This window comes from Lotus japonicus, chromosome 3, assembly GCF_012489685.1.
Source record: "Lotus japonicus ecotype B-129 chromosome 3, LjGifu_v1.2".
Taxonomy (NCBI): domain Eukaryota; kingdom Viridiplantae; phylum Streptophyta; class Magnoliopsida; order Fabales; family Fabaceae; genus Lotus; species Lotus japonicus.
In genome coordinates, this window is record NC_080043.1 from 86,796,978 (window position 1) to 86,824,956 (window position 27,979).

Genomic DNA, 27,979 nt, shown 5'->3' on the forward strand with positions numbered 1-27,979 from the left:
TTCCAAACATATCCCGACACATGTTTGTTTTGTTTCACCAACAACGTAGGATTTTTTGGACCGAGAGTTAGCACTGCTTCATCCGCCATTTACAAAACCTTCATGAAATTATAACATGCAACCGAAAATTAGGCATCAAAAAAAGTTTGAGACTCAAAAAAAAATGATAAACTAAAATATTTGAAAGGTTAGAGTGAGAGATAGAGGTAGAAATAATTACCAACAATATAGATACTTTTACACTTGAGAGAGTTTGAGGGTAGGTTCTCTTGAGAGGTATCAAACTTATGTAATGAGAGTTTAGAAATGAAGCTTGAAAGTTGTGAATGGAGAGAGTTGGAGAGGTGAATTCGAGCATGCAAACTTGGCTATTTCTGGGGTCATTTTATAAAAGTTAGTGGCCGACAATGCATTCGCAAGGCAGGAGGCGAATGTCACTGCATGCCTGCACCATGTCAGCCATCAGTCAGCCCTGTCAGGCATTCGCGATCTGACACGCGAATGCTGTTTGTTCCCCAGTCAACTCTTGAAAAAGGCAGATTCCTCCGTTGTCTTATATGCATTCGCATGGATTCTCTCGAATGGCTTCTGGTCAACCTGAAAAAGCTTCCGTTCATGTCATTCAGTACTTACTTTGTTATTTGGCTTATTACCATTCGCAGGAAACCTCACGAATGGCATAAATTCCTTGTCAGAAACCACCCCAGACAGCCAAATTTTATTTTTTTTACCCCCTTTCTCCAATTAATATTTCTTTTCACACCATTCAGAAAAAAAGCCTAACATATGCAAAACCAAACATTATTGGGGTGACCAGGCTCTCAACATTGAAACTAACTAGGTCTAATGATAGGTCTCCACCTCATTATTTAAGTGCTTATTTTGAACATTATTTTAAAAAAGGCATGGCATGGCATGGCAGTAGCCAGTAGTATTATTTGATGAAGAGTCTCGTGCAGAGTGTTGCCGTCGGGCGTGATATGTGACGCCACGTCAGGGAAGCTTATGAGCTTATCCATCCCCCCTCTGCAGAAAACGACCCTCCCTTTTATTTATTTTATCTTTTTTCTGTTAAACTCTCAACTTGTTAAGTTGGTTAGTTACTCTTTTTTGTCTTTTTTTCATCACTAGTGTTTTTTACCCGCGCGTTGCACGGGGAATATGCCTATTATATTTGATACATCAATTAATACTTTGGTTATTAAAAATATAATAAAAAACAAATAAAATAGAAGAGTCAGAAATGATGTGCAAAATTGACAATTAGTCTTAAATTGAGACCTTTGTTGCATAGATAGAAATTCGTACAATTGGATTACTAATTAAAAGATTGCTTAACCAAATCTCAAAATCTCAAATTCTGCAAAAACATATCACGGGATGGTTTAATGGTGGCTAATACACAATAACTGATTTAATCTACGATTAAAAAAAAAAGAGAAAAGACTCTTCATGAACGTGATTATATATGCGAGTTCGTTTTCACACAGTAAAATAAACTAAGCTTGATGCAGATCAACAGGAACTCGATTCACATTCTTCATGAACATGAAGACGATAGCACAAATCATAGATATAAGGAATCAGCAATAAAGCATTCAGAACACATATTAATCTTAGGGAAAAAAAAGAATGTGATAGTAACACAAATCAGAATTGTGAAAGATAAATCATACAGTATGACATCATTGTGTTTATACCAATTGATCATGCTTAACCAAAAAAAACCAATTGCCCGTGCGTTGCACGACAGAGTTTGCTCATGTATTAATTATATCAGTCAAATAATTGCTTATAAACAAAACTAAAAATTTAGAAAGAAATTTTAATCATAATAAGGATCAAGACTTAGAAAAAACTTATATTTACAACATTGAAGAAAATATTTGAGGTTTAACAATATAACAGGCAAGAACTCCTGCACATGTATTATAAATTTCAATATGAAATTAAAGTTTAATGGATATGCACTGACAGTGTAAAATAGTTTTACACAGACATCCAATTGAATTCCGTCAAATAAGAAAATATCTTATTCTTTTAATTAAAATTAAAGTCAAATGTAATTATCTCTTTTATGTGGCATGCTTTGATTAGATGACTGTGTAAAACTATTTTACACTGTCAGTGCATATTCATTAAACTCTTAAACTATCAAGGTTATATGATAATGTGTTCCTTTAGCTTACTCAACTTCCTCTTTTATCTCTTCTCCACTATCAGGATCCTCTGGATTTTAACATTCTAGGGAAAATACAATTAGAATTCCAGATCCCAACATAAAAGTCTTATGAGATGCATATCAAAGCAAACGTACAGCCTAAGATAACCTCTAAATAAACCATATACATCAAAGATATTCAAGTTTCAAACAACAATATATGGATCCACTCCTTTTGCGAAGATGAAGTTGTCTTAACTCCTACCTAGGTAACGACTCTGTCACAATGGCAAGCCTAAGCTTTTGAACAATCTATAGAGTAAAGCATGGATGGAGACAAATAATTGCACATACACAACCAATTTAAAGCAAAGAACTTCATATTTTAAGTGGTAAGAAGTTCTGGTCAGCAACTTCTTAAAATAATACTTGAGCAATGTTAAAACATTTCGATTAACTATTTTAAACCCAAAATACTACATCCATGAATTACTAATATTACTATGAGTGAATCCTAAAATATATTATTACCTCCTCCTCCGATTGAAAGAAAAGAGTTTGAAACCCTGCATCCTGAAATAAAACTACTGGATTCTCTCAAGCCTGAATGTGGCGCCACACCGACCAAAGCCACCATCTTAAAACTTAACTGTCTTCCTTGCTATTTCACCAGCTGAAAACCCACTCACTTACCTCCTGCATCTTTGAATTAATAGAATCAAAATTCGTTTTTTTTAATCTTGTTACGTATTAATCACATATAGGCATGGAAAATGAAGAAAACTCAATCAGTCCACAAAGTCAAAAGCAATGGAACAACAATTTTATGGATTCTTAATTTGAATAGTTGGAATTCCCTTCAACTTCTCTAACATGTAGCAGTACCCATAACCACATAAGAGAGAAAAGAGGAAAAATATGAACCACATAGAGAGAAGAGAAAAGATATAGTACCTGAGCAATGAAGCATATATATCTCTTAACATTGAAGAAAAACCTGAACAACAAACGAAAGGAAAAACTAATTAGCATAAACAATATCAGGTAAGTTCAACATGTCAATAAAACTGAAATCTAGTTGAGAAATGGTTTGAATTTCATCACTAAAGAATTTCCTTCTTATCTCAGCTAGCAAATGAACTCAACCATGCAACTTGCATATAGTAAAGGAAGCTTGTAAGTAAGCACATTAGTTGCAAAAAAAAAAATAACAACCAACCCTTACAGAATCCACTCAATTATATCAACAATAAATATTAGTGCATCTAAATACCAACATAAGGTTTTGATCTGTACCTATTAATAATAAAGAAAACCAAAGCTCAAGCACTTCAAAGCTCAAGCTCAAACATTTACTTTCATAGGAATGACATAAACGTTCAAGAGGGATATGGAAAAGGAGTGGCTTTGATGAATTTGGCATATGGATTTCTAGAGGTATTTCATCTTTTGATCATATTTTGGTTTGGTATAATGCAATCGGAAAAAACGGAAAACGAAAAACACCTGATTGGGTGGCGATGTGGCGAACAACGACGGAGAATACCAACCATGAGACAAACATTGTTGCTCAAATTCTGCACATATTCAAGTCATAATTAGGCAATTAGCACAAAGAGAACAACTACAAACCTTCAACCTTTATTTATCAAAACTTTAATAAAATAAATAGCCTCAACACTACTGAATTAATTAGGTATTGAACTCAACTCATTTGTTTAATGTGCTTTAGCATATATGTTTTAATAAGAAAGTTTCCTCATTGATGAGCATAAGCAAATAAGGTACCATAAAATTCTAATTCACAACATATGAAAGCAAAAGAATCCCTAGTTGAACATTAATTAATTCAGAAATATGAGAATCACTTTTTCTCACAACTTTTGTTGTTCTTCTCAACTTAGTTTATGAAGAAATTTGTGAAGAAATTACAGAACCTTCTTCTAGGGTTGATTTTGATGTCAATGAAAGGAAGAGGCTTTCTATCCACCAAGAAATACTGCAAACTTATGATCAACTGAAGATTGATAGCAAGAAAAAATCAAGAAATAAACTACCTAAATCCTAATCAAATCTAAAATTTAAAAATGTATTTTTTTTATTAAGGAGAAATAAGGTAAGGAAAAATCAGGGCACATGTGGCAAGTGGGGCCAAGGAGAAAGAGCTTACATGTAAAATATTATGTGAGAATTAATCTGGGAGCGACACGTCACTAACTTGGCCTGTGAGAGCGACACGTCATGCTAGAAGTTGTTCTTTTCTAATATATATTGATATTGATTACAATTTCTTCCATCTTCACCAATAAATCAGGAATTGCAATTTGCATGCCTCTTTTTTGTCCCATGAAATTTAAAGTATAAATAATTTATTCTTGATAATTATTTTTAATTGATTTCTTTTAAATATTTCTATGGAATTAATCCTAAAGTACTTGGAGTTGTGATTAGATAGATAATAAAGTCCTTTATAAAATTAAGATAAAATTCATTAGTGCCATAGCCTAATTTGAATTTCTTGGGTACATGGGATTTATCCTATTCTGAATTGGTAGTAGACATCACCATCATTACTATATGACATGAACAAAGAGAACACGAATCCTGAATCCATACAAACAACTTTATCAACTTTTGTGGTTTGTAGTAACCATTAATGATGAGGTGGATAATATTAAATAGATCGTTATCCAATCATTTTTCGACAGGACTGGAAGAATTTCTTTTCCTATCATATACCCATATTCCATAATATAAAGTATGAAATTTGATTTATTTTCCTGATTTCAATTGTTTTGTTTTGTTAAGATCGTTATCCAATGATTTACTTTTGTTTTGATTTGCTTTTTGAGGTGAGAATTCACTTAACATTGAAAATTCTCAGAGAACAACAAATATTTCAAAGAGGATTATATTTAACTCTAATACAAAATCAAATTTTGTAAGGATTGATTTTATGTTCAAGAAGATTGATTTACAAATACATCAAACCTGTATTCTTTTATACTCCTTGTTTTCATATTTAATCGGTGAATCATAAAATACTTTTATTGGTTAATAACTTAAGATTATGCCGGTACAATAAAATGTGGGTTTTTAATGGTGACTATTTTTATATTTTGTGAAAGTTTTAGACCGTCACTAAACATTTTCGTGAGAGTTATTATGATCGTCATCTTCCCAGTACCATGAACTGTTTGTGGTCGTTTTTCTCTAATTGCGGGTTGTGAATGCCAGAAGCAGTTTCTGATGATTAAAAACCGCCAATAAAACTCCACAAAATGCATTACCAAGCAAACAAGATCCTTAGTAGATAAATAGTTCTAAGTAAATAGTATCACATGATAACAGAAAATTAATTTGTATTTAATATTATTAAATTAATATTTATAAGTGATTATTCGTATATTTATTAGTTTATTTTTATTATTACAATATGAGTAACATAATAAGTTTCTTTAAAAACAACATAATAAGTTAACTATGTACTATCAAGTGATAATGAAAAAATATATGAACAATTAAATAATTTCAATTAAATTAATAATTTTACCATTTATAAATTTTAAATTTTAATTAAATTATATGAACAATTAAATAATTTCAACTTAACAGTATCAACTTAATATATTATTCAAATTATGTTTTTAATTTATTAATCAGCATACTATATTATAAAAATTGAAACAGGGAGAAATAGGAACAAATTATCTTATATTGAATAAGTTTTAACCTAATTTTCTTTTACCATAAGTTTTACACATGACACACATAGTAAGGTAATAAATAAGATTTTATTATCTTATCAAGCTGACACAACAAATAACTGTTTATAGCATGATATAATTACATTATTCCATGTTAGTCTTACCCTATCCACCAAACATATCTTAAAAGTAAAAGTAAAATAAAAATGATTAGCTCCAAAACAATGGGACCAAAATCACTCATCCTCAAAACTATGGACCACAGTTAAGCTAAATATTAATTATTTTTACAATTATATTCAAATTCACAAAGTAATTTAAAATAAAATCTTTATTTTTTTTTCTCAACAAACCTTATCATTAAATCATCTAAAAATTAAAAGAAACAACAAGAAGTTTCTACATTTTTATTTTTTGTAAACTGATAAATACGAATTTATTTCAAGCTTCAACTGTTATAAGCATTTTTAAAATACAAAACCCCAAAACAAAACAGCATTCAACAAAAAAACTGTTATTATAAAACCCCATCGTCCTCTGTTGTTCCTCGCTTCTTTTCCCTCGTACGCTATCCCTTCCCCTGTTCTTCCTTCTTCCTCTTCCCCTTCCCTTCCACATACTTTCCTCTTCTCTGTCTCTGCTTCTCAACGCGCTTATCCATTGTTTCCATTGAGTTTGCAACTTCACAGAGAGAGACCTTGCAGTTGTTGTAACCTCTACTCATCTGTAACTGTAAGTATTCAAATCTCATGCTGTTTCATTCTTTGTGTGATAAGCCTCTTTTGTCCATCTGGGTGTTGAAATTTTTCATCAAACAGCTTTGTTTTTCTTTTGTTTTCACTCTTTGATTGTTGTGAGGGACAACTTGGTCATTAATGGTTCCTTTAGCTTTCCGCAAAGAAACTAGTATCTATCCTCTGCGTTGAGATTCTGATTCCTTGTGTTTGCAATAGATGGCAATACCTTTTTCCTTCACCAGTATGGTTAACTTTCCTTGCTGATTGGTTCGTGTTAAAAAATCATGAAAATTCTTACCCATTTTTCCTGCTTTTTATGTTTATGGCTTTACAATCATGTTCTCTTTATTTTTTTTTGTGTGTCTGGTTGTGTTATACTGTGATGGTTTCAGATGATTTCTTTCTGATCAAAATATGTCAAATTTCGCCACCTTTGTTTATGATCTTAAGTCTTAACTAATTTTCTCTGTTCACAAGTTTAATTTAATGCTTGAATCTATTTTGGGGAGAAACTTTTGTGAGTAACTTCTGGATTTCAAAATTGATTTTGATAATATGATCCAAACATTCTATGCATTCCCTGTGAACTTCTGTTCTCCATAACTAGATGGAGGTATGGGATTGAACTTTGGACTCTGTTTCCAGAATAGTCCACTATTTTCCATTATTCATTAATGATTGAGTCTTGTCTCTCACAGCAGATCTGAAAAGAAATTTCATTGCTATTTCCTCAAAATTGATTTCGTGATTGGTGTGCTTTTAGATATCAGAAACTGCTTTACATGGTCAGCATGATGCATATAATTAAATATACATGGTCTGTATGGTACATAATTGAATAGGTAGATGAATTCTACCGATAAATTTTATTTTAATCTGTCAAACAAAGATGATTTTTATCATACAGCTGGCCCATTTAATGTCTGCCACTGTAATGGTCAATTTTTTCTGAAAACACAAATGGTTGTGGACTCTGTAGTCTTTACTGAAAACACTTTTTCAGAGCGACCAAAACAAAAATTGTGAATTTATTTCTAACTATCCTGAAGAATTAAAACCTTAGAGGAATGATTGGAGAGTTTGGTATACTTAGTGGATGTTTGAATACATGTTACAATGAGTCAAAATCAGGATGGATATATGTAATTTTCTTTAATTTAATTATGGTTTTCAACCATGTATTCAACAATTAGTGAATAACTTTGAAATATGATTTTATCTCTTTCTAAACAATTATTATTATAAAAAAAATATTTGATGGTTAGGAGTGGTTAGAAGTGGTTAGAAGTTATACCACAACTTGGACTTATCACCTATAGCCAAACTCCGACCCCACCCAAACCAACCATTTGAGCCATGCTTATCCAACTCAACATAATTTTTTATAAAGATCCTTAACTTTCAAGGTCAATTAATGCCCTATATAGAAGTTGGTTTCCAAATTTCTGTATATGTATTTTTGTATATGTTGTTGGTACTATGATATTATCATGTAAACCTTATGATTTGATGCTAAGATTTTGGAGTTTGTCAACCATAAAGAAAATAGTCATTCCATTGCTCTATGGAGGTTGGCATTTTACATTTTAACTTTCAGTTTTGATGCTTATTTTGTTATGAATTTCTAGAGTGCTTTTCAAAATTTAAACCGAGCAGATATTCTACCCTAATGATGTCTCAATTTCCTGTTTCATTAATGAAATCCTGCAATGGCAATTAAAAACGACATGAGTGGGGCAGCTACAAAATTACTTGGTGGTTTTTAATTTACATGTCAAAATTTTATTGGTGCGATAGAAAATGATGATCAATAGCTGCTTATTAGGCACTCATAGAATGCTGATGTTTTTCAGGTTCAGGTACCACTACCAGAAGGAGAAAATTCTGTAACATACCAAACAATGGCCTTAGATGCATACTTGGAGGAGACTATGTCTCAAATTGATTCCTTTGAAGATAGACCATCTTTGGAAAAATGGAAATCCTCCACTGATTTCATTGCAGAGTCTGATAGAACTTCCTCTGGTGGCTTTGACTGCAACATCTGCCTAGACTGTGTTCAAGATCCAGTGGTCACTCTCTGTGGCCATCTTTACTGCTGGCCCTGCATTTACAAATGGCTTAATTCGAATAGCGCTTCTTCAGAAAACGTGGAGCAGAATAAGCCACAATGTCCAGTGTGCAAATCAGAAGTTTCTCAATCCTCACTAGTTCCATTGTATGGCCGTGGCCAAACCACAATAGCTTCTAAAAACAAGGCTTATCAACAAGTTGGGAGTGTCATCCCAAGAAGACCCTTGGGTCCCATATTGTATAATGCTACATCAACTGCTTCCGAACCAACTTTTCAAAGTAACCAGCATTTCCATGATCCTTATCATCGTCATCATCATCATCATCATCATCAAATGTTCAACTCAATTCCAAGCAGTTATAGTACCTCACCAATGTTTAGCACAAGTGGTTCACTTGATAACACGTTTGGGATCTTTGGTGAGATGATGTATGCAACGGTGTTTGGGAACCAGGTGTCAAACATGTACTCGTATAACCAACCAGGGAGCAGTAATCCGAGGATTAGAAGGCATCTAATGAGGGTTGATAAATCACTCAGCAGGATCTGTTTTTTCCTCTTCTGCTGCATGGTGTTGTGTCTTCTCTTGTTCTGACTGCTACTGTTTCATTTAGTAATAGGAGGTCATTGTATAATGTACATTAGGTGTACTGATACATGTATTCTAGCCAGGGAAGTTGCAGATGATTGCTGAGATATGTGTAATTACCGGCCTCGGTTTGAGCTTATTTGAAGTAGTGTTTGTGCATAAGTTAATTCCCCTTGTTTTTAGTCTATCATGGTTTTAACCTCTCTTTGATTTTTACCGTGTATTCAAATATGCATGCGTACGGATCGGTGTCAACGAGCATTCAAAAATAGTTGTAGCATATGTTTACTTTAAAAGGCTTACCAACCCCATGTCTCCCTTCTTAATTAGTTTTTGTTTTTGTCAAATCTTAACTCGCTTTTTAACAGGTCAAAACTGGATAGGTTAGGCATATTTTATCACATCTTGTTCCCTTAACATATTTTATTTAGGTTTAGGATAAGGTATTGGCTTTAGCTTATTAGTAAGGGCAGGCATATAATGGCCGCCATGCCTTATCCATTTACTTGGGTTGGGATGATACAAGTTGCTGTGTGGCTGAACTCCATAATAATAAAAGGCGCCTACTTCACAATTCAAGAGTGATGGTCTTCCATGCAGCAAAGTATAATTAATAGTATTATCAAAAACTTAAAATAACATAATCATAATATATATTTGGTTTACCACTGGATAAAATATATATTGGGATTTGAGAAAATTATATAGTTTTTTTAAGGGAATATTTGATAGGTCCCCGCGGGTCTGATGATACAAAGAAGGTGATGGATGTGGGGTGGGGAGAGGGAGCACTTCCAGTGATCACAGTTGATTTCTTTGTACGATTTTCATTAAAGATGAAAGAGACTCTATGGTCATTGGTCCCCATTTTTGCTAAGATACAGAGATTGCATTGCATCAAAATATTAATTATATTGTTTTTTTATAGGAATTATTAATTATATTGGAATGCCAGAAAAGTTATTTTTCATATTAAAATAAATTGTCTGTTCGACGCTTATAAAGGCAATCAAGCATGTAATGGAGATATTTCATTTTCAAACATTAGTTTCTGAGCTGTATATCACAATTCACAAGTTAGGTTGTGGATAAGGCTTCTTTTTTCAATCTTACTTTCTCTGGTCCAGATGACTAGATTTCTGGCTTCATCACATATTGCGGACCCGCTATTTTGTCTTTCTATGTCAAAGTGATTCCAACATGTGTTTTGTCCTATTGGCGTTCAAGTTGAATTTAAGTAGTGTAAGGCAAACAACGTAAGTTATTCACTGATAACATGGAAGAACAATATTCCACTGAGCACTGATCAAACACAATTAAGAAGAAAATAAGTTGTTTGGTGCCAACTTAAAGGTCCAATACTCTGATTAGTATTCATTCAAGCAAGAAAACTAGGAACTGAAAGATAGATTGCAAGAAACTCAAAAAGATACAAACATAAGCTACTTTTACCTACAAATGTAGATGGTGAAGCATCTCGTGTGGAAGTCTGGATGGTGGGAGGCAATAACGACGACATTTAGAGGGTGGCACAGGGCGGAGAGCGTGGTCAAGAAAGCGAATGAGTTAAGAGAGAAGAGAAACGACGATTTAGACTAGTAGTTCCTGAAATCAAATCCAAGCTTAGTTTTGATTTCAACAATAACCTGATATTCAAGAAGCTTCACCGATTGAACAAGAAGTGTGTTCTTGACAAGACAAGTTTCGCAAAGAGTTCTCCTTCAAGAGCCTAACAATCAAGCCAACTTTCAAATCTCTCGTAAGATTTGGACATCACTGCTCCAATTTCCAGCATTGTTGAAGGCTTTGCGAAATCAAGCCTAACCCAAAGCTCAACCATTTGAATAAGGCGATGATCGATGCGAGTGTTCCAAGCTCACGCAACAGACAAAACAAGAACGAGGAAGAAAGAAAGGAATAGAAGGAGACTTAGAAGAAGGGAAGGAAAAGGATAATCAACCTCCACAATTGAGAGGAGTGATGGGTTGAAACGTGACTGAGCGGTTAAGGAACGAGGTTGGACTTTGAGTTAGAGGAAATGACAAGGCCACAAGGACAATGGTGCCCAACGCCAAGAAGATGCTAGAAGGTCGTAGTCAGAGATGATGTGACCATCACAAATAGTTGTGGAGCCACCTCTTCAGCCCCTCGGAGAAGAGGTGGCTCCAACAACTTGGTGGCGACAGCTGCCGGAGATGGAACATACAGTGAGAGAAGGTAGAGGGAAAGAGAGGATTAGCTACAGTTTACTAAATTGAAAATTAAATCAAATTAAATCTCCACTCACTGAACCGCAATGATTCAGTTTTATACTGAACCACCAAAGAAAAAGCCGATAAGCGCCCGTTTATTTTACAGTTGATGAAATTACGTTTGATAAAATTGAAGTTTGAAGAACTAAGTTTAAAAGAATGAATGTGCTCGGAAATGATGTGTAAAAATAAGATTTTAAAAAATGAATGTTATTTGAATAGAATAAACTCGATAAAGTGATTTTTTTTATAATGGTGAGCTATCAGATCGAGAATGACTAAAAATGATAATAGATGATAGATATAATATAAATGTGAATGTTAAAATGGGTACTCTGTTCACACTTTATATAGTTTATACACACTTACTACGAGATTACACTGAGAGTGGAGGAAGAAAAAACTCAAAAAAGAGAGAAAATAGAGATATGATAGGTATTACGATATGATATGAAAAATAAGAGACATAGGAAAAAAAATGAATGATATAATATGAATGATATAATAAGACACATACTGGCCTTTCCTTTTTGAAATGTTGGCCTATCGTTTATGAAAATTTTAGTTCATGAATCTGAATTGTTCTTGTTGCTAATTTGGGGATTACAGTGTCACTAAAAAAATCAGATCAAATATCTCAACAGTGCTTTCTTCCGGAGAGTCCTAAGTAAAAAAAGAGGGTTTTCTTTTTTGAAAAATATGGCGTGGTCGGTGGTCCTATAGGTTATTTGCCCTCTTTTTCAGATATTAATTCTATCCTTTACCAGTTTCACAATTAAAGGCAAGAGAAGTATAAGCAAACATTGAAAGTCAAGTGTGTCCTACATAATTATATCAGCTTGAACATATCTACAACTACTTTTATGTTCAATTCATTAATCGTTAAGACGTGCAAGCTGTTTCCTGGAAAGAACTCATAATCTTCAAACCTCAAACTGGGATATATTAGTTTTAAAGGACAACTTTATTTAAATTAAACTAATCCAAAGTTAATTAACTGATAATGCAATTAACTAATTGCAGTGCCTGCTCTTTGCCTAAGAATAAAAGTTTCAGTAGCCACCAAAACAAACAGAAGTCATGAGTTATACGAGTAACCATATAACTGTCTTCTTGACCATAGCTACTGGATGAGATACATGAGGACTAAAGTTACTAGAACGAGATATGCCATTAAAATGATAAAAGCTACCTAAAGTATTAGTAGGGGGTCCAACTCCAAAATGGGATGATGCAGACATGCAATAATACTATGGTTGCTGTTGAGGCTAAACAAGTGATAGGAGGGAAGTATTTTGGTGGAAAAACAGAACCAGCGTTGTTGTTTTTGTGAAGGCAAAGTTACCGAAACAGGGTGCTTACTTGATGAGTAAAATGGTGATTTAAGAAGTTTGTTGATGTGTGAATTCTAATGAAATGAATGGTTCAGCTTTGTATAACTGGACACAATCCTGCTTCAAATCAAAAGGGAATTTCATGTCAATTCATTAACTGACCTCTTTCTCGGGCTGCTTTTCATGCTTCTTCTCTCCATCCGGAACGTAAAAGTCCCCTCTCAGACGATAATCTCCTTTAATCAGATCTAAGGCATTTGTTTCTGGGATTTCCCCATGCATATAGCTTAGTAATTTATCATGGGTGGCAGCAGTGAAATAATCTCGTTCCCCACATATCCTAAGAATCTCTGATGCCAATTCTGAATCTCCCTTCTCTTTCACGTGCTCAATACAGGCAGCAAAAGTAAAAGGGTAAGCCTTCCATCCTGGTCGACCAGCCAAAATTGCTTTCTTCATTGTTTCAAGTGCTTTATCCATATCTTTGCAGCTAGAATAGCCACGAGCCAAACGATCCCACACACTTCCATCTAATTTACTGTCTCTTTCTAAAAGCCTCCCAACATATGCTTCAGCCTTTTCCAACAGGCCATTCTTACAATAAACACTCACCATCACATTTGGAATTCTGAGGTCATGGCGTGAATTTCCAGATTCCCACTCCTCCAGAATCCTCTCAGCTCCATCAATGTCATTCAACCTTGACAATGCAGTTAACATGCAGATGTAACTTGAATTTGGAGTAGAATTATTCAAGTTTTTGCATATGTCCCAAATGCGATACACATCGTCTTTTCCCCCGATAGTACCATACTTAGTTAGAAGAGATTCATAGGCAACCCTGCTCATCTTGCCTGTGATTAATTGCTCTGATTTCTTCAACATTGCCAATGACTTCTCAAATTGGCCAGCTTTAGTATAACCATCTGCTGCAGTACAGTATGTTAACCAGTCCACAGCTGCGGGATCAACTTCCATCTGTGCCAGTATCTTCTCCATCTCATCTATATCATTGATTGTCACACAAACATTCAGCCAAGTAGTATATGTGACATGGTTGCATAACTCCTTCTCTTTCATTTCTCGCATCAAATCATGCAATTTCTCATATTGACCTGTCCGAGCATAGAGTTTCATCATAACATTATAACTCAATACTGCACCCGTTGCCTGCATGGAGGGGTCTTCTTTCATTTTCTGCATGATAGCCTCCGCCTTCTCCACGGCGTTGTGTTGCGCATAGCCATTCAAAAGAGCACCATAGACCTTGAAATCTCTTGAAGTATCTGGGATGCTATTAAAATATTTCTCTGCTTCTTCTAGGCTCCGAACTTTAGATATCAAGTCGAGACGTATAGCAATGTCTCCAGAGTATAAATGAAGGTTCCTTTCATTACTCATCCATTCTGATATCTGGCACCAGCAAAACAACAAGTTAAGTAACTAATTTTTTTTCTGTTTCCCAAGATACCCCAACAACCCGCAACCATAAGACTAATCCCCCGAGGCTCTGAGATCAAGTTAAGTGGGTAGGCTTCTCCCAACGAATCTTTTGAATTTTTATTACATAATATATATATATATATATATATATAAGATTTTTCCCTAAACATGTATTCAATTCAACTAATCACAGGAAAAAATTGAAATTATAATATGGACCTGAAGGGCATGGCTGAAGCGACGATAGGATCTGAGTTGTTTGATGAAAAAGCGAAGCTCAGCCTGGGTGACGAGTCTGCCCTGTTCAACCCATTGATTGAGGAGAGGAGTCATGGGGGTTTTAGGGTCGCCGGATCTGGAAATTCGTAAGAAGAGGGAATCGGCTGGAGCCGAAGAAAAAGAAGAAGAAGAGAAGAAACGAAGGGTGTTGGTAAGGTTCCATTTTGATGCAATGCGATTCATCATTTTGCTGAAATTGGGAAAGCAGAACACAGGGTTAGGGTTTAAGGGTTTGTGCTGTTACTGTAACTCTCCACAGGTTGAGGAAGAAAATAACTCATTTGATCCCGCATTTTTTGGCTTATTTTTTTAATAATGCGAAGAAAAAAAAAACTAAAATGATTTTTTTTTAAATTCCATTTTGATAACTTTGACTATAACTATTTTTTAGTGTGTAATGACTGAAGTGGATATGAATCTATATATTTTATACCTTTCAAATATATATTTTTTATAGTTAATAAATACAAATAGGTATTTTTTTTCTCAGTACAACAATGCTAAAAAAACTTAAAAGTAGGATCCCGACACCTAGCTCTTCAAGAAAATGGTTCGTCGGTAACCCTCCGACAAAAAATAGACAACACTTGTAGGAGGATGCTCATGAACGATCAAACTCCTCGCATATCTTGCCTCTATTCTTAGCAAAAAAATCCTCCACTAAATTACCTTCTTGTTGTATATTCTACAAAGTCACCTGCCAATGAGAAGCTTGCAGATTGAAACAAAGATAGAAGCATATTGATAAAGTTTAGGCACATTCCCTTTAAGGAGGAAGTAAGCCAAGGTGAAGTTCGTGTGAACAACAACACGACGAAACCCTCGCTCTCAACAAAGTGGTAGCCTATGAAGGACTGCAAGAAACTCTACTTTAAGAATTTTCAAAACTCCAATAAAACCTGGATAATCAAGAACCCATGCTCCAATATAAATACACATAAGTTTGTACCAAATATTTTCAAACTTATTTTTTAAACCCTAAAACAAATATTTTCAAACTTAATATTAATATTAATAAATTTATTAAGTAAATAAAAATAATTTTAATTTTTAAAATACTTTATATAGTACTGAAAACTTAAAAATGATATGATTAGGAAAATATAATCCACTGTCTATAATTATTTATGATTTAATTAAATCCTAAATAAAATAATTATGTGTTATTGAAAAAATAGAATAATTTGGTATCTTACAATTCTAGAACATCTACGTTGTGCTAGCTTCACTTAATAAATCCTTCTACAATGTCTATATAAAAAAAAGAATAATTATGATGATTTAATATTCCAACAGGCCTCGATGATACTTGATTACAATCAAATGAATATCGCATGCAGTTTGTTGGGGGTAGCTTTGATAGTGTGGGGGCATTGTGCCTTCACTTTGGCAGCTTACACTATTTGTAAAACCTGGTTTTTTTAGGACTAAAAACAACGTATTTGCAAGTACTCTGCCTTCAAAAAACATGTAGACCTCACTTTTTTTAAGTCTCTTTTTGCTATGGTGATACAAAGCAAACAATGGTGAGTAGCTCTCTCTTTTCCATCTCTCTTCTTCATCTCATCTCTACCAAACAAGGCATAAGCGAGGACATCATGCAAATATAACTTCCAAAATTGTAAGGACAAATGGGGGTTGTGTCTTTATGATACTTTTTTGTGTCTTTATGATACTTTTGGACAAACATTCTTAAGGCCAGAGGTGCAGGTTTAGCTCTACCAATGGAGCTATGTGAGGGGTGAGTGGGATGAGTGGTATTTAGCTCTACCAATGGAGCTATATGAGGGGTTCAATTAGACAAACATTATCTGGCACAGCTTAAAATTGTCATTTATAGAATGGTATAGATGATGCATTATAATGATTTAATGCATGATTGGAAAAACTTATCGAAAAGATGTCAAGGCATGCAATTTTGAGGGTGGTCATGGTATTGAATTGGGATACCAAACATGCTATTAAACATTACACCTGGGTTAGGTCTTGTGTTATTGCTTATGAATATGATACAATGATAGTTCTATGATAGATTAATTGTTGGTTTTGGTTCTTTATCTAATACATTTTCTTAGAACTATGTCGTAGTATGTAAATTTGGCATAGGGTATTGATATTAACCTCTACTGTCCAGACTACAGAGAATACAGTTTTGGAGATATTGCTGTTAAGCTGATTTCAAACAGACAACCAGTTTTAAAATTGGTTCAGAACTGGTTTTAAAACTGGTTTCAAAATGGTTCAGTTCTAAAACCAGTTTAGAACCGACTCTAAACTAGTTCACGAATAAACTTACCTGTTTTATGAGAAGAAAAACTGGGTTAGGTTAATAAACAAAACCATGAAAGTGTTTATTTTGATTGCTGGTTTGGGGGATTGCAGTACCAGTAAAGGAAAATGCTGGATGGTTCGAGTACTATACCATCCTCAACGAAACTCACTTATGTGTATGTGGCCCAATAAACAAATTATTTTTTCATTCTCTCTCCGATTTCAAAGACACCGTGATTTCAGTCGAAGCATTAGAACTCTTTCATCGAATTCGTATCTTAACAATAAGCAAAGCTCATCAGAGAAAAGAAAATCAGATTAAATATCTCGACAGTGACAAATGGAATGATATGTATTATTGAGCAAGGCTCACCGCATTGCTGTTTTTCTGAAGCCAAAAATAGCAAAACAAGGTGCTTCCTTGATGATTAATGGTTCAGCTTTGTGAAACAGGACACAGTTCTGTTTCAGAGTAAAAGGGGAATTCCGTGTCAATTCATTAACTCACCTCTCCCTGGAGCTACTTTTCGTGCTGCTTCTCTCCATCTGGAACATCAACATACACCACCCTCAGACGATTATCTTCATCTATCAGATCTAAGGCATTTGCTTCTGGGATTTCACCATGCACATAACTTAGTAATCTATCATGTGTGGCAGCAGTGAAATAACCTCGTTCCCCACATAACCTAAGAATCTCCGATGCCAATTCTGAATCTCTCTTCTCTTTCAAATGCTCAATACATTGAGCTAAAGTAAATGGGTAAGCCTTCCATCCTGGTCGACCAGCCAATATTGCTTTCTTCAATGTTTCAACTGCTTTATCCATATCTTTGCACCTGCAATAGCCACTAGCCAAACGATCCCATATACTTCCATCAAATTTAATGTCTCTTTCTAAAAGCCTCGCAATACATGCTTCAGCCTTTTCCAACAGGCCATTCTCACAATACATACGGACCAACAGATTTGGAATTCTTATATCCTTGCATGTATTTCCAGATTCCCATTCCTCCACAATCCTCTCAGCTCCATCAACATCATTCAACCGTAATAATGCAGTTAACATGCTTATGTAACTTGAATTGCGGGAATGATTCAAGTTTTTGCACATGTTCCAAATGCGATACACATCGTCCTTTTTCCCGATAGCAGCATACCTAGTTAGAAGATATTCATAGGCAACCCTCGTCACCTTGCCTTGGATTAATTGCTCTGATTTCTTCAACATTGCCAATGACTTCTCAAATTGGTCGGCTCTAGTATAACCATCTGCTGCAGTACAGTATGTAAACCAGTCCACAGTTGCCCGGGGATCAACTTCCATCTGCGCCAGTATCTTCTCCATCTCATCTATATCATTGATTGTCACACAAGCACTCAGCCAAGTATTAAGTGTGACATGGTTGCATAAGTTCTTCTCTTTCATTTCTCGCATCAAATCATGCAATTTCTCATATTGACCTGTCCGAGCATAGAGTCCCATCATAACATTATAACTCAATGCTAAGCCCTTTGCTGGCATGGAGGGGTATTCTTTAATTCTCTGCATGATAGCCTCCGCCTTCTCCACGGAGCTGTGTTGCGCATGGTAATTCAAAAAAGCACCATAGACCTTGAAATCTCTTGAAGTCTCCGGAATGCTCCAAAAATATTTCTCTGCTTCCTCTAGGCCGCGGACTTTAGATATCAAGTCGAGACGTATAGCAATGTCTCCAGAGTGTAAATAATGGTTCCTTTCATCGCTCATCCATTCCGATATCTGGCACCAGCAGAACAACAAGCCAATAATGAATGCTCTTATGTTAAGTAAAGTAACTATCATGTAAACCAAAATGTTCTAAACTAAATAAAACTTGAGCCATGAGCATACAACTTATAGCATTGTCACGGAACCGATTATTCTCGAAAACAAATGCTTAATAAAACATTATTCAGAATTTTATTACATTATCACCTTGTTATATGAAATGATAATATGTTTGTATATTTTGGGAATTTGTATGAACCTGAAGGGCATGTTTGAAGCGACGGAAGGATCTGAGTTGCTTGATGAAGAATTGAAGGTCGCCATGGTTGATGGGTCTGCCCTCTTGAACCCATTGATTGAGGAGAGGAGTAACGGGGATGGCAGGGTCTCCGGTTCTGGAAATTCGAAAGAAGAGGGTATCGATTGGAGAAGAATAAGAAGAGAAGAGACGAAGGGTGTTGTTAAGGTTCAATTTTGATGCAATGCGGTTCATCATTTTACAGAAAATGTGAAGGCAAACACACAGGGTTAGGGTTTAAGGGTTTTGTACTGTGACTCTTAATAGTGATACGCATACCCTTGGCCTTAAGGTCCTTATTTGATGACCTCAAGGTATGGCTCATGATTTTCCATCATCTATATAGTGGTCTCAATCGCCTGATTGTATTGTTCGTGATCTCTTTGTAGACACTTCTTTCTTAATACAATGAATAGTGAACTTTCCCTAAAAGAAAGGTAGGGTGAAGTACCTCACATGTGTATTACCTAGTCCTGCTAAACAAATATATAAATAGTGTAAATTATTACAAGACACTCCGATTTTGTGGCGGTTTTGATTGTCAGAATGGGTTGTGACATTCAAAAATCGTCATAAATGTGGATGTCTTATAGTGGTTTACACTGTTTATATATTCACGAATCTTTTTCGTATTACTTATTCACTCTTCCCTTATTCTCCCTTGAGATGTAAAAGTAAATATGAGAGAAAGTTAAATAAAAGGAGATAATATAAATCAAATATGAGATAATTTTATAGTAGAAAGAGATAACAAACTTTAACTTTTTTTGTGGAGAAGTACGGCTTTCATTAATCAATTAACACCAAAAATACATCCGCTAAATCGCCATAGCAAGCAAAGAAGGAAAATTATCCCACCAACTATTACTAGGTACTATGCTGCCATTGAAGCCAGCAAATGAGCAGCCTTATTCCCCCCCTCTTTACATCCACTAATTGAAAAGAATCAAACAGAGAGGCCAAGTATCTACAATTTGGAAGCTCAGATAACAAACTTTAACTTGGTAGGAAGAGATGATTATTCACTATTACTTTTAAATACACGTCTTATATATTGTTCTTTATGAGTTTTTTATATTTTAGAACTTTGCACTTAGTATATTTTCACGGCTGATATGTTAAGAAAACTTACACTGTAAAGTTTGTGTTCAGTTTATCATCCTACTCCATTTTCATGAATCTCCCAAAGACCCAAACACATAATACTTCAGTGATCACCTTTTTTTTTTTGAAAGATCAAATGATAAAGATCCTTTGAATTTCACAGCTATTGAAAGACTCACACCCCAGACTTCTGCAAGGAATATGTCCCCATTATGCAGTGTTGACTCTAATCTGTACGAATTAAAACTACAGTCCAAGTCGAAATTAGCAAAACTAAAAGCCTCCTAATTAACTAACCTCCTGAGATCCTCACTAACAATATGGCAATATATAAGGTTGATTTATTGAAGTCATAATTGAGATCAAAACCAGAGAAACAAATTAAAAATACACTGACAAAATTGAGCATATATATATATATATATATCAATATTAATGGTACTGCTACATAAGTTCCAGAAGACTAAGCATTAAAAACATGAAAATTGATACTAATTAATGGAATCATATGGTCTTAATTACATTGACAAGAATGAAAACATCATCAATTGTTGTCTAAGACATTGCTTTTGCATTCAGTTCCTTGTATCAAACCTTCTTCGATCTCTTCTGTTTTCTGTCCTCAGAGGCCCACTTTTTCTTCAAAGTTGTCCAATTGTGCTCAAAGTTGTCACTAAGCCTCCTTCCAATTATGTGAACTTCACTCCTGGAAGGGTACATCAATGCATGAGAGAACACATTCCGCATATCATCAACAAATTGTTCAGGCTCTGAGTACAACCAGTTCTTCAATTTGGATTCAATGTCCACAAATCCCAATATTGGCTTCTTTTTCTTGTTCTTCTCCAATAATAGACTCTCAGAGTCAAATGGATCAAGAGGGTGTTTGAAAGCCCAACCATCTCTTCCAATCATCATCCGCTTCAAAATCACCCACAACTGCATCTTTTTATAAAGCTCCATCTTCTTCTTCGACTCCTCAGACCCTGTTCTTGAATCATTCGCAGGTTGCTCTGTTTTGATCCATTTGGGTCTTGTTCCATTACTCCTTGCAGTTGTATCCACAGAAGAAGAAACACTCATGCAAGTAGAATCCTTGAACAACTCAAACTCTTCCTCAGACCCTGTTCTTGAAGTTCTTGATTTTGAGGCCAACTTGGTTCCTCGGTTTTTCGCAGGTTGCTCTGTTCTTTCAGTTCTTGTTCCAGTACACCTTGTGGCAGTAGTCACTGCAGAAAAATCATCATTGGAAACAACGTTCTTGCGGTGAGAATCCTTCATCTCCAACTGATCTCCATACACGTTTCTTCTTGAATGAGTCTTGAAGATTTTACTTGATTGCTTTGAAGAATCATCATCCAGTAGTTTCCTCTTCTTGGCATGAGAATCCATAGCCTGATCAGAGGATAAAGAAAAAGAAGAAGGACTACGCTGTAGAGAACGAGGATAATGAAGCTTAATGATGAGTGATTTTCTGGGTTGGGATGACTCTGCTGACATTGCCATTGATGCCATTGGAGAGAGCTTGTGTTTTGTGCAAGAGAGAAAGGAATAACGTAATCAGTGAAATGTGATTTGGAAATAAGTGAAGTGAAAATGTGAAACAACTCTATTTAAAGCTCAAAACCCCAACTAAATCAATATAATATCTTTTCTGATTCGTTATTGATTTACTTTTTTTTAAGGAGTTATTGATTTACTTATATAAATTGAAGATAAGTTTTTTTTTTGAAATAAAGATAAGTTTTGATAATTGAAAAGAAAATAGTCAAAATGCTAACTTGATTTTTTAAAATTGGATAAAAAATAATGAAAAAGTGGATAGTCCAAAATAAAGAATTTTTAACTTGACTTAAATCTACATATTGAAATATAGGTGGTAAAAATTAAAATTAAACATAAAATGCGTGAGATTACTTGCTGGTTTTTTTTTTTACTTCGGAAGATTAATCACTTGCTGGTTTAAAGATTCAAAATTTATAAAAAAAAAATAATTTTTTTATACAATAAATCATTATATCATATTGCCTGATTTAATCTTTTCTTTCTTCCTTCAAAAAAAATCTTCCCTTTCTAGTTTCTACTTCTGCATGTCTTAGCTTAGTTAATAACATTGAAATAAAAATAACCAATCTAAATCTAAATCAAGTTGCTATTTAATTGAATAGAAAGTTAATTAATTGTACTTAAAAAAAATAGTTAATTAATTGAAACAAAATCATAACGCATCTTGAATAACTGAATCAAACTGCCCTTTAACTAAATTGAAGTTAGTTGAAACAAATTCATAACAAATCTGACATTATTGAAGCACTCTGTAATCCTAGTCATATATAAACTACTAATAAATTCACGAGCTAGATGTTTTCAAATTTGCTAGGGCCACGATCTCTTCTGTGTATGGATAGTCTTTTCCTAATATTACTCAATTGGATTGGAGTATGTACTCAAATGCATTATTTATCAACCCACCATTAGAGTCTAAGTCACATGCTTCATCTCATAACTTTTCTTCCACTATTATGGAGTGCCTTGCTTATAACCCTTTGATTTTGACTAACTGAACTCCTATTTAAATTAATAATAAGAACTTAGATGGAAGTATTTGATTGATAATATGTAAATTTAACTATTCATTCACAGTTTTGCTAGGGGATGAAAGTGTTGCTTTGGTCGAAAAAATTTAATTTTTTATTTCTTGCGTTCTTCATTAATAGAACTCATTTATAGTTTAGTAAAAATTACTCATATTATTAAATAATATAATATTTATGTAAAACCTTTCACTCGATTTCCATATTTAGTCCTTTTATAAATCAATAAAATAATATCAAATATATACAAAATTAGAAAAATAAAATATTGAACACTAAAATTATTTAATCAAAATTATAATTGTTAATAATTATTCAATAAAATATATCAATAATATATAAGTTATTTGTTACATATATTTATCATATTAATTATAAATAGCAATTCAAAATATTTAGACACTTCTAGATTTTCTCAGAGTCTAGATATTCTAATTCAAGAATGATAAATTGCATGTTTATATAACATATTTAAAATGTATGTTTTCTGATTAACGGTGTTTGTAGATGGGGCAATAATGTGCATAATTTAGTCATGGGGTTTCCCTGCGGAGACTAGTGGCGAAATGATTTTTTTTTGTTGCATAATTTAATTAATTTAGGCAATGACATAGAAGAGCCTATGGATTTTTCCCCTTTTTTTGAAAAAAGAAAACTCAACATCTTGTTCCTCCCTCTTATGGTTGTCAAACTCGGGATCCTACTTATGATCGGGAGGGAGGCTAAAAGATCGTACATCAAAGGATTGAGATCAAATCGTAAGATACTACTAGAAATGCAAATATGCATTTAATAAAATAAACACATACATCAATTCACATAGGTGATGAAAATAATCTCATTCACATGAACTTCTTAAACTAGAAATTCATAATATACTTAGCTTGAATTCTACATTTGTGGTGGTATTAGACCACCGGAAATAAGGGTGTAATAAAAAAAAATCGTCAAGTTCATTAAAAAACTTGAAGATAAAATTCATTGAAAATTCTTAAATTTAAAATATTATGGATGTAAGAGCTCGAGAACAACGACTCAAATAGTCTTGCATGATGGTCAGCGACAGAGGTTGTTCAGGTTTGTGATGAACCATTATTCTGTAGGTGATCAGCAGGTCGAAAATCTTCAAAAGGAGCGGATATCTCATTACCATAAAGATGAAATATTTAGCCATGAATATGAATGTACATATATGTTATGATCAATAGATACACATAGGTTTGTACCAAATATTTTTAACTTTATATTAATATTAATATGGAAAATATAATCCTGTGTCTATAACTATTCACTTAAATCCTAAAAAATAATTATGTGATTTTAAACAAATAGAATAATTTAGTATCTTACAATATTAGAACACATCTCAGTGCTAGCTTTACTTAATAAATCCTTCACATAATGATGACATAATATTTGGAATTTTTTTCCATTAGGCCCCAATGATACTTAACTATAATTATAATTGGATGAATAATCTGCATGCAGTTTGTTGGGGTAGCTTGATAGTGTGGTGCATTGTGCCCTCAATTAAGCAGCTTACACCATTTGCAAGAACATAGAATTGTCAACTTTGCTGCGCTCAGTTTAACGCCAAGAGATGAGCAATTTTATTTCGCGCTTCTACTTCTAAAATCAATTATATAATTGACCGCCCAAACATTTTTGATGAAAGGTAGATTCGATTTAAGGCGGTCTAAGTTGATTCTAGGTCCTTATGATGAGTTACCAAACACACTCATTTTCAATCTATTATTGTAACTCCTTCTTTAAATGGCTTCCTCAGTTTTGCGGGTCCAAGCCTGGGGGGTGAAGAGGCCCCTATTGAAGCATTTGAAACACACGCAGACGCAGACGCACACACATTAGTGTGGTCCAATGGCCTTTTGCCCTCTTTTTCAGACATTCATTAAGACGTTTTTCAATTTTCCTATTCAAGGCAAGAGAAGTATGGCATGTCTGGAAATCTCTCCACAATGGATTCTAAAGCTAAAATTAATTATTAAAAGAAGCTTAATAAGTAGCTTCTAGGTGCCAAAATTGATCCTGAAAAAATAGAAGTTGATTCAAACATGTCAGTCAAGTGTGTTCTGCATAATTATTTCACTTTGAACATATCCACAATTACTTTTATGTTCAATTTTTACTCCCGGGAATGATCTTTAAAAATCTTGAACTTGGATATCTTAGTTTTGAAGGACCACTTTATTTAAATTAAACTAATCAGAACTTAATTATGATAATGTAATTGTTAAATAACTAACTGTAGTGCCTGCTCTTTGCCTAACAAGAAAATTTCCAGTAGCTAATGGAAACAAACTGAAGTAATGAGATATAGGTGTAACTATATTACAGTGACTTCTTGACATAGTTAATGGATGGGGTGCATGACAAAAGCTACCTACAGTATTAGTATGGGATGAACTCCAACATGGGATGATGCAGCACAATGGTTGCTGTTAGAAGCTAAAGAAGTGATAGAAGAGAAGTATTTTGGTGAAAAAATAGAACCCGCATTGCTATTTTTCTGAAGCCAAAAATAGCAAAACAGGGTGCTTCCTTGATGATTTATGAAGTTTGTTTATTTGTCATTATGTAAATTTTAATAAAATTAATGGTTCAGATTCGTGAAACAGGATTGTTTCAGAGTAAAAGGGGAATTTCATGTTAATTCCTTAACTCACCTCTCCCTGGAGTTACTTTTCATGCTGCTTCTCTCCATCTGGAACTTCAAAACTCCCCCCTCAGACGATAATCTTCTTTTATCAGATTTAAGGCATTTACTTCTGGGATTTCACCATGCATATAACTTAGTAATCTATCATGGGTGGCAGCAGTAAAATAACCTCGTTCCCCGCATATCCTAAGAATCTCCGATGCCAATTCTGAATCTCTCTTCTCTTTTACATGCTCAATACATGAAGCAAAAGTAAACGGTTGCACCTTCCATCCTGGTCGACCAGCCAACATTGCTTTCTTCAACGTTTCAACTGATTTATCCATATCTTTGCACCTGCAATAGCCACCAGCCAAACGATCCCATATACTTCCATCGAATTTAATGTTTCTTTCTAAAAGCCTCCCAATATATGCTTCAGCCTTTTCCAACAGACCAAACTTACAATAAGCACTCACCATCACATTTGGAATTCTGATATCATAGCATGTATTTCCTGATTCCCATTCCTCCAGAATCCTCTCAGCTCCATCAATGTCATTCAACCGTGATAATGCAGTTAACATGCTTATGTAACTTGAATTACGGGAATTATTGAAGTTTTTGCAGATGTTCCAAATGCGATACACATCGTCCTTTTTCCCAATAGCAGCATACTTAGTTAGAAGAGATTCATAGGCAACCCTCCTGATCTTGCCATCGATTAATTGCTCTGATTTCTTCAACATTGCCAATGACTTCTCAAATTGGCCAGCTCTAATATAACCATCCGCTGCAGTACTATATGCTAACCAGTCCACAGTTACCAGGGGATTAACTTCCATCTGCGCCAGTAACTTCTCCATCTGACCTATATCATTAATTGTCACAAAGGCATTCAGCAGTATATTAACAGTGACACGGTCGCATAAGTCCACCTCTTTCATTTCTCGCACCAAATCATACAATTTCTCATATTGACCTGTCCGAGCATAGAGTTTCAACATAACATTATAATTCAATACTGGAAACCTTACCCCCTGTGAGGGGTACTCTTTAATTTTCTGCATGATGGCTTCCGCCTTCTCCACCGAGCCGTGTTGAGCATAGCAATTCAAAAGAGCACCATAGACCTTGAAATCTCTTGAAGCCTCCGGAACAGTACTAAAGTATTTCTCCGCTTCCTCTAGACCGCGGACTTTAGATATCAAGTCAAGACGTATAGCAATGTCTCCAGATAATAAATGAAATTTCCTTTCATTGCTCATCCATTCTGATATCTGGCACCAGCAAAACCACAATCCAATAATGAGTACACAACTTATAGCATTGTCCCAATTCTTAAACATTATCATACCAAATTGCATTAAACTAATCACATACGAAATTGAAATTGGAATGTTTATGAACCTGAAGAGCATGATTGAAGCGACGAGAGGCTCTGAGTTGCTTGATGAAAAATTGAAGCTCAGAGTAGTTGATGAGTTTGCCCTCTTGAAGCCATTGATTGAGGAGAGGAGTCATGGGGATGGCACGGTCGCCGGATCTGGAAATTCGTAAGAAGAGGGAATCGGTTGGAGAAGATGAAGAAGAAGAAGAGAAGAAACGAAGTGTGTTGGTAAGGTTCCATTTTGATGCAATGCGATTCATCATTTTGCTGAAATTGGGAAAGTAAAACCCAGGCTAGGGTTTAAGGGTTTGTACTGTAACACTCCATAGGTTGAAGATATTGTTAACACCGTCATTCATAAATTAAACATCTTGTATTTTTCGTACATCAAAAAGATAAATCGCATATGTCCGGTGGACTTACACCTACCTAATTTATATGTCCATCAGCTCCTACACTTGAGTTATCATATTGGGACAAACGTGATGTATATGTTTGGACTTTGGACATTTTATTTTTAAAAAATTTCAATAAAATAATTAAAGGGTGAATTGCACTAACCTCCATAAAATTTATTATTATTGCACTAACGTCCTTTTTATTGTTTATCCATACACTAACAACCGTTATTTTATTAAAGACATTGCAATGATTTTTCCAGAGATTTATTGTTATGGTCAAGGCCTTCCCTAGGGTTTATTATTATAACATTCAACATCCATCAATTATTCTAAGTGGTGCGTGAAGGATGAGATGTAAGTACATTTTGCAAAATAGACGAAAGATTAGTGCATTAATGATGAAACTCAAGAGAGGTCAATGATGAAATGTGGGCTGAGATTGATGAAACATGTTTTGATCTATCATGAAAAGTGTTAATGATTATTGCTACATTGGTGATATGTGAACCACAGTGGGCGCTTGAACACCCACTTTTGTGGCGGTTTGCTGCCACAAAGTGGAAAACCGGAAGAAAAAAAAATATTTTATGGTAATTTGAAGCCGCCACAAACATAAATGTCTACGGTGTTTCTCACTATAGAGTGGTCCACCAATATTTTTTTATTGCTAACTTGGTTCCATAGCCTAAAATTGAGTTTTAGATATAAGTGCAAGCATAACCCAGTAAAATCGGGTTTGAGTTGTTTTACAAATCTTTTTGAAAATCTTTTAAAATGGTTATCCTTTGAAAACAAGGTATATAACTACATGAAATACAGAGAAGAGAACATTGGGTTTTCTTCATATTGGTTCACCCAATCCATTTGGCCTACCTCCACTCTCCAACAACATTGTGGGGTTTTCATTATCTTTCAAGAAAGATTACAATTATTGACAAA

The 27,979-nt window shown here is 34.4% G+C and overlaps 5 protein-coding genes across 7 annotated transcripts; 1 reads left to right on the top strand and 4 right to left on the bottom strand.

Annotated features, from left to right (window-relative positions):
• The first annotated feature begins 6,374 nt into the window (after nucleotides 1–6,374).
• LOC130746907 (E3 ubiquitin-protein ligase RMA1H1-like) lies at nucleotides 6,375–9,435 on the top strand. 2 transcript variants are annotated; one of them, XM_057599691.1, is made up of 2 exons: nucleotides 6,375–6,600; nucleotides 8,459–9,435. In XM_057599691.1, the coding sequence occupies exon 2, from the start codon at nucleotides 8,507–8,509 to the stop codon at nucleotides 9,272–9,274; it is 768 nt and encodes a 255-aa protein (XP_057455674.1). In that variant the 5' UTR covers nucleotides 6,375–6,600; nucleotides 8,459–8,506; the 3' UTR covers nucleotides 9,275–9,435. The 2 variants fall into 2 exon arrangements, with proteins under 2 accessions (XP_057455674.1, XP_057455673.1); XM_057599690.1 differs by lacking the exon at nucleotides 6,375–6,600 and adding an exon at nucleotides 6,612–8,175.
• Nucleotides 9,436–12,465: 3,030 nt separating this feature from the next.
• On the bottom strand, nucleotides 12,466–14,848 carry LOC130746909 (pentatricopeptide repeat-containing protein At2g20710, mitochondrial-like). The gene is made up of 2 exons (XM_057599692.1): nucleotides 14,517–14,848; nucleotides 12,466–14,267 (listed from the first exon to the last, which is right to left on the bottom strand). The coding sequence occupies exons 1-2, from the start codon at nucleotides 14,760–14,762 to the stop codon at nucleotides 13,008–13,010; spliced, it is 1,506 nt and encodes a 501-aa protein (XP_057455675.1). The 5' UTR covers nucleotides 14,763–14,848; the 3' UTR covers nucleotides 12,466–13,007.
• A 2,259-nt stretch (nucleotides 14,849–17,107) lies between these two features.
• LOC130746910 (pentatricopeptide repeat-containing protein At2g20710, mitochondrial-like) lies at nucleotides 17,108–19,279 on the bottom strand. Its single transcript, XM_057599693.1, has 2 exons — nucleotides 18,857–19,279; nucleotides 17,108–18,609 (listed from the first exon to the last, which is right to left on the bottom strand). Exons 1-2 carry the CDS (start codon nucleotides 19,091–19,093, stop codon nucleotides 17,368–17,370), a joined length of 1,479 nt encoding a protein of 492 aa, XP_057455676.1. The 5' UTR covers nucleotides 19,094–19,279; the 3' UTR covers nucleotides 17,108–17,367.
• A 1,308-nt stretch (nucleotides 19,280–20,587) lies between these two features.
• Nucleotides 20,588–21,505, bottom strand: LOC130744914 (transcription factor GTE8-like). Its single transcript, XM_057597075.1, has one exon. It carries the CDS (start codon nucleotides 21,503–21,505, stop codon nucleotides 20,588–20,590), a length of 918 nt encoding a protein of 305 aa, XP_057453058.1.
• Nucleotides 21,506–24,010: 2,505 nt separating this feature from the next.
• LOC130746911 (pentatricopeptide repeat-containing protein At2g20710, mitochondrial-like) lies at nucleotides 24,011–26,994 on the bottom strand. Of its 2 annotated transcripts, XM_057599695.1 has the most exons (3): nucleotides 26,660–26,994; nucleotides 25,278–26,529; nucleotides 24,011–24,639 (listed from the first exon to the last, which is right to left on the bottom strand). In XM_057599695.1, the coding sequence occupies exons 1-2, from the start codon at nucleotides 26,900–26,902 to the stop codon at nucleotides 25,324–25,326; spliced, it is 1,449 nt and encodes a 482-aa protein (XP_057455678.1). In that variant the 5' UTR covers nucleotides 26,903–26,994; the 3' UTR covers nucleotides 24,011–24,639; nucleotides 25,278–25,323. The 2 variants fall into 2 exon arrangements, with proteins under 2 accessions (XP_057455678.1, XP_057455677.1); XM_057599694.1 differs by lacking the exon at nucleotides 24,011–24,639 and having other exon boundaries at nucleotides 25,158–26,529; nucleotides 26,660–26,993.
• Between the last annotated feature and the right edge of the window lie 985 nt (nucleotides 26,995–27,979).

What these genes read in the sequence shown, in the direction of transcription:
- LOC130746909 (XM_057599692.1), bottom strand. Translation starts at nt 14,762, where the DNA reads ATGATGAATCGCATTGCATCAAAATGGAACCTTACCAACACCCTTCGT. An exon ending in GCTTCAGCCATGCCCTTCAG is followed by an intron (nt 14,268 to 14,516) that starts GTCCATATTATA and finishes TGCTGGTGCCAG; the next exon opens with ATATCAGAATGGATGAGTAA.
- LOC130746910 (XM_057599693.1), bottom strand. Translation starts at nt 19,093, where the DNA reads ATGATGAACCGCATTGCATCAAAATTGAACCTTAACAACACCCTTCGT. An exon ending in GCTTCAAACATGCCCTTCAG is followed by an intron (nt 18,610 to 18,856) that starts GTTCATACAAAT and finishes TGCTGGTGCCAG; the next exon opens with ATATCGGAATGGATGAGCGA.
- LOC130744914 (XM_057597075.1), bottom strand. Translation starts at nt 21,505, where the DNA reads ATGGCAATGTCAGCAGAGTCATCCCAACCCAGAAAATCACTCATCATT.
- LOC130746911 (XM_057599695.1), bottom strand. Translation starts at nt 26,902, where the DNA reads ATGATGAATCGCATTGCATCAAAATGGAACCTTACCAACACACTTCGT. An exon ending in GCTTCAATCATGCTCTTCAG is followed by an intron (nt 26,530 to 26,659) that starts GTTCATAAACAT and finishes TGCTGGTGCCAG; the next exon opens with ATATCAGAATGGATGAGCAA.